Raw genomic sequence first — 8,523 nt, forward strand, 5'->3', positions numbered from 1 at the left:
TGCAGAGGAACGGGAGTGAATGCAGAGGCGTTGTGTGCGCTGTGTAAACATGATGGTTGTTGTTCTAGACTAAAAGTGAACATGCATTTACTCATCTCACTTGCACAAAAACAGATTCAGTATTCCTCTAAATTAATAAAAAAACAGTGAAATGCAAACCTGTAATAATTAAATGTTTAACACAATTATCCTTTATGTATTTAATTCCATTTTATTAACCAATGTCTTTACTGCTGACCTTGATGATCCAATTCAATCATACTAAGCAAAAAATGACTTCAGATAAACATAACATTTGTGTTTGTAGTGTTGAACTTTTTTCTCCTGTGTCCTATTCTTCATGCAATCCAGAATGGAAGCACAGCTGAAAGGTTTGTTTGAGCTGCGCCCTCTGCTGTACAGATATTAATTTACATTTCCTTCAGCCTGAGTCTTATTCATTTCACTTTTGGTGTGAAAGGGCTTTTATATTGCCAAAAATATAACTTTTTTATTTTAAAAACAAACAAGCAAGCCCTGTCCAGATTTTAAAAGTAACGCAAAAGTAACGTAACGCATTACTTTCCATAAAAAGTAACTAGGTACCGTAATTAGTTACTTTTTTTTATGGAGTAACGCAATATTGTAATGCATTACATTTAAAAGTAACTTTCCCCAACACTTTATACACACACACATACAAAGAAAAACAAGTAGATAGAATAGAAAAAAAAGAAAGCTAGTGTTTGTTTGTTTTTTGCATTTACACTCACTATTTCAAATCACATTCAAGACAATACTAACTAAAGATGCATGTAAGCGAATAACTTTTTTGTCAAACAAACATTGATTTCGCTGTGACGACACATGCACGTGCAACACTGCAAAGCAGGAAACTAAGGAAAACACCTACTGGTTAGCACTGAGCTATGGCTGCCTTTTCGGTTTTAATAGTAGCCTACTATTTCTCGTCATCTGCAACACTTTGTGTGAATGATCTTGAACAGACTCACTGCGCGAAATGTTCTGACAGCTGTCAATCATCACAGTTAACGTGGACATTCAACTACCGCTTTGTGGTTGACGGTTTTTTCATAAAACGTCATGACGCAATGTGTTCCGTACGTCATGACGTAGTTATCCACACGTATACGACCCGCACAAGTTCAAACCCAAACATATGCATAATTTGAAAGTTGAATTATCTGCAAGAGTTAAATGAAAAATATTAATGTTTTTACAGATACATTTTAGACTTGAGCTGTACGGTCAGTGTAAAGAGAAACAAAGACACGCGATAAACTGCGTTTGGGAGAGTTTTCACAAATCGAGTTTGACCTAAAAACAATGTTTTTGTATTCGAGCAGTCTGCGTGTTTATTGGTAATAGACGTTAAACATAAAGAACGCCTATTTTTCACATTCCTTATAGCGGACTTTACCAAGGGGTTTACGGACAAGTGCTTTGCTGTGAAAAAATTCACAAATCGAGCTGGTGAAATTGACACCGGTTTCAATCCTCTAAGTGTCCAACTTTTGGAGCTATAGGCATTATAAAATCGAGAGTCGCAACGAAAAAAAAAACTGATTTCGGCCAGGAGTACAGCGTCACCTGAATTCACAAATCATGCAGAACGACACTTGGTTTTATTTTCATGTCTATGACAGCGCACTGTGTATTTATAGCCAAAAGAAATCTGAATATCAAACCGCAAACTATCTTTATTGCGCGGAAACGGGCTTCCATACAGATCTCACATCAGCTGCTTTAAACCTCAGTGTCTAATTCATAAACATCTCTTTGCCTGTTAGAGCTGCTGCTGCTGGAGACAGAAGTCTTAACAGCATTAACATCTGTCAATTCCCAGTGTGTGCACTCCTCAAACAATACTCGGTTGAAGCACTTTTTGCTTTTAATACAGCAGTCTTTTTGCATAAGAGCCTATCATCTTGATTTGTCTTTTTTTTTTTTTATCATTCTTCTTTATAAAAGAGCTCCAGATGGAAATGTTTTTTCTTTTGCTTTTTTCCTTAAGGTTTCTTGCCTTTGCAACCATGCAGCATGTTTTAGGTGCAGATGCTGCCCACAGATCAAGAAGTCTATTGTAACCCGAATCATGTATGCCTTCATCCTTTTGCTTGGTACCATCATTGCCTGTGTCATGTTGTCACCTGGTGTTGAACAACAGCTTAAAATAGTAGAATAAATTATTTTGAAGAATTAGTAGAGTTATTCAAGTAATGTAGACCAAATGGGGTTTTTACATTGTGCTGAAATGATTAGATTTTTGTCTCTGATGCTGGGATAAAATACTGTTTGTAGTTCATTTGAAAGTTGGAGACATTTTATGGTTTAGCAGCATGCTGAAAGGATTTGAATTTCTTCATTCTTAGATCCCTGGTTTCTGTAGTGGAGGAGCAGGATCCGGTATACCAGGAATTGAGGCCAATGTTCAGTGTGAGATTTTTCTCAGCTATAAGGCTGTGTACCGAGTTTGTTGTGGCATGAGTTTGTTCTTTCTCACGTTCTCCTTGCTCACGATCAATGTGAAGAACAGCCGAGATCCCAGAGCTGCAATCCACAGTGGGTTAGTCCATTAAGATGATGTGGACCCATTCCAAACTAGAAATTCTTCTTGTTGATTTGATTTACAATACATATAATCTGTTTATTGCTACAGCACAGTTTGTGGAAGTAATACTATAGTATTTGGTAATTTTATGAATCTATTGAGACATCTCTATATTTCCTTAGGTTCTGGATTTTCAAGATTGCAGCCATGGTTGCTGTCACTGTTGGTGCCTTCTATATTCCAGAGGGGCCTTTTACCCGAAGTAAGAATTGAACTCATTTTATAAATCTGATCTGATTGGTTGGCAATTATGCAAAGCTATACTTAATGTTTTTGTTATTGTTTTTTATATAAGTGTCATGAATACAATGTCCAAGTTGATATCTGTAATTAAATGATATCAGATATCACTGCAATAGGAGATAGTATATTAGAAGTCACTCTTGTTTCTGTGATAGTCTTATGCTCTGCAAAGAACATTTTTTTCAGGTGAATCTTTGCCAATGATGAGACTACATGTTAATAATAAGGTTAAAGTGTTTGTGGAAATCGCTTAATTTGCAACTGACCCTTTGCTAAGTCTCAGCTTGAAGGGGTAGTGTCTTTTGTTAATTTTCGAAAAACAAATGAAGATTTTTTTTTTATTTTTATGAAACCTAAGAGATTTTTGTACTTCAGAAAGTTAATAGAAAATATTGCAAAATTAATATTTGAGTGGTTTAATCCAAGTCTTCTTAAAGGTGACATATCATGAAAATCTGACATTTCCAGGTTTTAAGTGCTATAATCAGGTCTCCGGTGCATCTACCAACCAAGGAAACGTGAAAAAGATTAACCCAGTAACTTAGTTTTGGGAAGCCTTTTTCTGCAAGCGTCTGAGAAAACAAGCGCATCTGATTTCGCTCCCTTGGTGACGTGGCAAAGGGATCTCATTATAATATTACCGCCCCTTAATCTGTAAGTTTCCACCCACGGCGCCGTTATTTGATTTCGCAAGCGACAACGTTGTACCAGCTCTAATGCCATGGCGAAAGTTTGAGCAAAACATGCTAACTGTTCTGTCTTTGGCTGCACAGACGAGCACAGAACACTGTTTAGAGTCCCAGCCTCAGAGGAGACAACAGAGCAGTGGATTTATTGATTTATTTACTGTATATTGCTGCTGCCACACATATCTAAAATAAACATGTGATTTTTTTCCCAGCAGTTTACCTTCACAGTCATAACCCACTGTTTTTGTAACTCGTGCGTGTTTTTAACGTAAACTTGTGTGTGAATGAGAACTTAGTTTAGTACTCACATGCTGTGACAGCCGCTTTCTGTGCGTGTGCTTCGGATGTGTGCTCTCAGAAAGCCATATATCAGAAGTTTAAACTCATATGGTTTAAAACGCATGATTTCAGCGCGATAAACATGATAATCAGAACCAAAACAGATGTTTTTAGTAGGTCTGAGCTGTAATGGCGCAGCTCTATTCTGGAAAAGGGGGCGGGGAGCAGCAGCTCATTTGCATTTAAAGAAACAGACCTGAAAAACAGTGTATTTCTGCTTCCACTCAAAATAGGCATTTTCAAAATGTTATAATAAATGATCCGTGGAGTATTTTGAGCTGAAACTTCACAGACACATTCTGGGGACACCAGAGACTTATATTACATATTGTAAAAAGGGGCATAATATGTCTCCTTTAAGAGAAACTTATATGCTCTTTATATGAGAACGCTTTATATGATGCTTTAGGGAAGCACTTTTGAGCTTCCATTTACCATATGTGTGTTAATCAATGTTTATAATGTTCAAAATAATTACGTTCTTTATATAAAGCGATTGAATCTCTTCAGAGGACTTGAATTAAACCACTTGATACATGTGGAATACTTTTACCATGTCTTTTCATACTTTTGTAAGAACGATGAAAATTTTGGTTGCATGAATTTTCAGTGGATGGACAACAATGTGTTCTGAAGATGAACATAACATATTAGGTGAGAAAATGATGACAGATTTTTCATTTTTGGGTGAACTATCCTTTCAAAGGTCTAACTATCATAAGGTACAACCCTTGGCATCCCATTACTGTCAGGTTGTTGACTTTTCTAGTGTAAGTATACGGAAGTCCTGTGTGTTTAAATCATTGCATGCTGTCAATTTAAATATACTGTATGTCAGCCCTCATTCCTAAATACACACATGTATAGCAACAGTAAAGATATTAATAGTTCTAAGGTAAATTATTGTTACATAACATTTAAATATTGATTTAGGTTATGATAAGGTGTGCAGGTAGTAGTATATTATGGTAACTAAAGAGTTCAGAGTATAGTGAGTGAGTGTTATGGATGTTTTTGGACCAGATCTGTTGACTTTACTCTTTTCACTGTGATAAGCATCTTTGTTTTTAATGACGTTAGTGCGAGGCTCGGCGACGGGTCAGTTCTGCACAAATTACACACTGCAGCTTTAATGTTGTTAATGGGAGCAAGCAACCAAACAACCATTCAAACTATTTATACTTAACCCTTGTTTTATGTTCGATTTCTGGGTACGATTTTGATGGAGCAGGTCAAATTGACCCTAATTGGATTCAATGCAATTCCCTAAATATCACATTATCAAAAACAAGAAGAAATCAGGTATGAACGGAACAATTTTAACATCAGTATTTGTCACACAGTACAAACAATTAATATCAAAAAGTATGATTTTTAAAAATGTTTTTTTTTGTTACAAATTATGTAGGAACAGTAATAGATTAATTTATGACAAGAGTGCACCTCAAAACCTATACATCATAATAGGAGTTCTGCCCTTTGTCACATAAATTCTATTTCATTTCCTTTTTCCCTATTACATGTTTTAGTAATCAATATAAATTATATATATCATTTGCAAGCTTAAACCCTCAAAATTCATCCTGTGAAAACCATTTTAAAATTGGACATTGTGTTGCCATGGAAATGGTACTTTAAAATCTTTTAGGGGTTCCTCCTCCTTAGTGGGGGTGTCATTTTTAAAAATATATTACGGTCTTTTAAAATCAATTTTTTTTTTTAATAATCTTGACAAAATACATATCGTTGGAAAGGTCTGAGTCTCAAGATTCCATATTTGGTGGTTATTTTGTGATAGAAGTAGACATTTATAAATTTGTGACAAAACAATTGCATAAAACATTCAATGGAGTTTGAATGGCACTCGGTGGCTAGTTTTGGTATAACGCCTAAACAAAATTGCATAGGAACCACAATTTTTTTATTATCAACTTCAAATTTGGAACACAACTTATTTAGACATGTTCATGGCCCTAAATGAGAAAAAGTTAAAAAATTTCTGAAAGAAAAAGAAAAGTTAAATAGTATTTGATATACATTGAAAATGTCATATACATTGAAATCATAGCTCACTTTTACCATCTGAGTCTGAGAAAGTCTTTTTCAGTACAGAAAATGAGGAAAAGCTGATTTTTTCGCTTTCCAGGGTAGTAAAACACCAACATAACAACATATACCCAAGAAATATATTTAATTTGGGTCTGTACAGTTGACCCGCGAACATCAAAATCGTTACAAATTGATGTGTGTGCTCTTCAAAACACATCAGCGTATCCACACTTTGCATGCATGTTCATGGCCCTAAATGAGAAAAAGTCACAAAATTTCAAGAATAAAATCACAGGTTAGCTGGTATTTCCGACGGCTCAAAAATCAAAATGGGTCAAATTGACCCAGAACATAATACAAGGGTTAACTATTTTTTGAGCAATTTGTGCTTGCAGAGGATTTTTTTTAAAATTCTGTTTATTATTAATAACGTAATAACTTATTAAGCATTGCTTGTGCATCACCTCTAGGGGCATTGTTTTTCATCGTTCAGTCCAATGGCTAAAGGAAAAACAAACAGTGCTTTTTGCAAGTTTTTGGAGGCCTCCATGAATCATATGCTCTCCTTTCTTTATGCCCAGCTCAATTTTTGCTTGCAAGAAATCTAAGTTAATTTATGTCGTTTTCTTTAGTGTGGTTTATTGTGGGAAGCTGTGGAGCATTTTGCTTTATTCTGATTCAGCTGGTTTTACTTATTGACTTTGCCCACTCATGGAATGAATCCTGGGTTGATAAAATGGAAAAAGAAAACAGAAAGAGGTGGTATATAGGTAGGTAAATATGTTACCTGTGTAAACCTATTTGTTATAATTAGTGCTGTCGAACGATTAATCGCGATTAATCACATCCAAAATAAAAGTTTCTATTTACATATCTTCATATGTATATCTACATAATAAATATGCACAGCACACACACATACACTATGTGAACAAAAACTTTTATTTTGGATGCGATTAATCGCGATTAATCATATGACAGCACTAGTTATAATATGTATGTTGAGTAATTTAATGCTCCTTCCTTCTAGCCTTGCTGTCTGTAACAGGAGTGAACTATATTCTGTCCTTCACGGCTGCAGTTCTCTGCTATAACATCTACGCTCAGCCAGAAGGATGCGTGCTTAACAAGTTCTTCATCTGCTTCAACATGTTATGTGTCGTAGCTTCTGCTCTGTCTTGTAGCGTCTGCGTAAAATCGTGGATGGTCTTTGGGGTTTATGGCTTAAGAGACCCCTTTTAGCCTTTGACATTTGCATATAAATTACAGTCCTGGCCACAGATCACACATTTATATGGATGCTAAATTGCCAATGGTTCCTCTCACTATCAAGATGTTGAACAGCTCCACCACTCGCATCTCCCCGTCTGACTTCAAACAGTTTCCAAAGACAAGTAAATGACCCCGCCCGGTGCCAGGCGCCGATGGGCCTGGCTGACCAGCAAACTACAACAGGCTCACATAACACACACACACACACACACACACACACACACAGAAGAAGACAAAGAAAACTTCCAGCTCACTTCTAAGAGAACTCAAGAACCATTGTCTACCGCATCAGAAATCTTGTTCAGCAATCGAAGACAATGCAAGTAACCATTTACAACTATTTAGATGCGGGTTTAGGTTTGAGCCCCTTTTTTAAGGTGATTTTTGATTCTTTGATGATTCTCATTAGGTTGTGGTTAATTGATGTGAAATACTGCCATTATTTTGCTCTTCTCTCTCTCTCCCTTACTTTCCTTCATTCTGTATATATGTGTTTTGCTTAGTTTAGTTGTGTTAGCTATAGTTTCATGTATTGAATCCCTTATATTCACAATTGATTGTCTCTGTGTGCTGAGTCACTGAATGTTGATTCTTGCTACATGCTAAATTGCTGCTAGTACTGCGAAGGAAGGAGGACGACGGTGATTGCAAATATCTGTGGTAAAAAGACGCAGGGTTATCCGCGAGTGCACACTTTGTATGGTGCTGGGCGATCGATTCAGTGTTCTGAGGAATGATTTCTCAGTCCAAACTGAGGATACCAGTGCTGAGTGTGTTCGGATGCGGGAGCTAAAGTGTGTGTTGCCCAGGTACCTTCCTTCATAGCCTCCAATTCATCTTTCAAAGCTGAGTTCCAAGCCGACTTCTGGGGGAGTAGCGGCTCATCTCTACGGCTGGTTGGCTGGCTTCGTCTGCGCACATACACACCACTCGCTCTCGCCCCTTTCGTCACACACCTTCATTGTCCATTGTCCTTAGTATATAATTTTTATTTTTATTTTTCTATTATAAGCTGAACAGTTTCCTATATAAATCTTATAAATCTTGATATTTATTTTCCCTTTTTCCTTTGTGGTTATATCCATTGAGAACTGGACTCTTGAACCTATCGAATTGACTGCGGGAATAGAGTGGACTGGCATCACCCGATATCCGAAACTCTTAGATCTCTTTGACAAGGTGTAAAGGAGTACCAGTGATGTAATGATTTTTTTTGGACAATTGTGCTTTGCGTATATGAAAATATAATAGGATTTTGAACTAAAAACCCTCGATTTCTTGTGCAGTTATTCATTTTTTTTTTGTTTTTTTTTGTGTTTG

General features: G+C 36.3%; 2 protein-coding genes across 2 annotated transcripts in view; one reads left to right on the forward strand and one right to left on the reverse strand.

The window, feature by feature from the left end:
* LOC107683643 (SOSS complex subunit B1-A-like) overlaps positions 1–1,066 on the reverse strand; it is a 13,921-nt gene extending 12,855 nt beyond the window's left edge. Inside the window, exon 1 of the mRNA XM_016479716.1 lies at positions 993–1,066. The gene's annotated coding sequence lies outside the window, so the exon portion shown is untranslated. The remainder of the gene's footprint in view (positions 1–992) is intronic.
* A 25-nt stretch (positions 1,067–1,091) lies between these two features.
* Positions 1,092–8,523, forward strand: part of LOC107683646 (serine incorporator 1-like) — a 15,011-nt gene continuing 7,579 nt past the window's right edge. The window contains exons 1-6 of the mRNA XM_016479723.1: positions 1,092–1,100; positions 1,901–2,176; positions 2,373–2,566; positions 2,734–2,813; positions 6,564–6,701; positions 6,962–7,122. Coding sequence (XP_016335209.1) covers positions 1,092–1,100; positions 1,901–2,176; positions 2,373–2,566; positions 2,734–2,813; positions 6,564–6,701; positions 6,962–7,122 — 858 coding nt within the window. The remainder of the gene's footprint in view (positions 1,101–1,900; positions 2,177–2,372; positions 2,567–2,733; positions 2,814–6,563; positions 6,702–6,961; positions 7,123–8,523) is intronic.

The sequence above is a fragment of the Sinocyclocheilus anshuiensis genome, unplaced genomic scaffold (genome assembly GCF_001515605.1).
Source record: "Sinocyclocheilus anshuiensis isolate Anshui unplaced genomic scaffold, SAMN03320099.WGS_v1.1 scaffold1809, whole genome shotgun sequence".
NCBI classification, from domain to species: Eukaryota; Metazoa; Chordata; class Actinopteri; order Cypriniformes; family Cyprinidae; genus Sinocyclocheilus; species Sinocyclocheilus anshuiensis.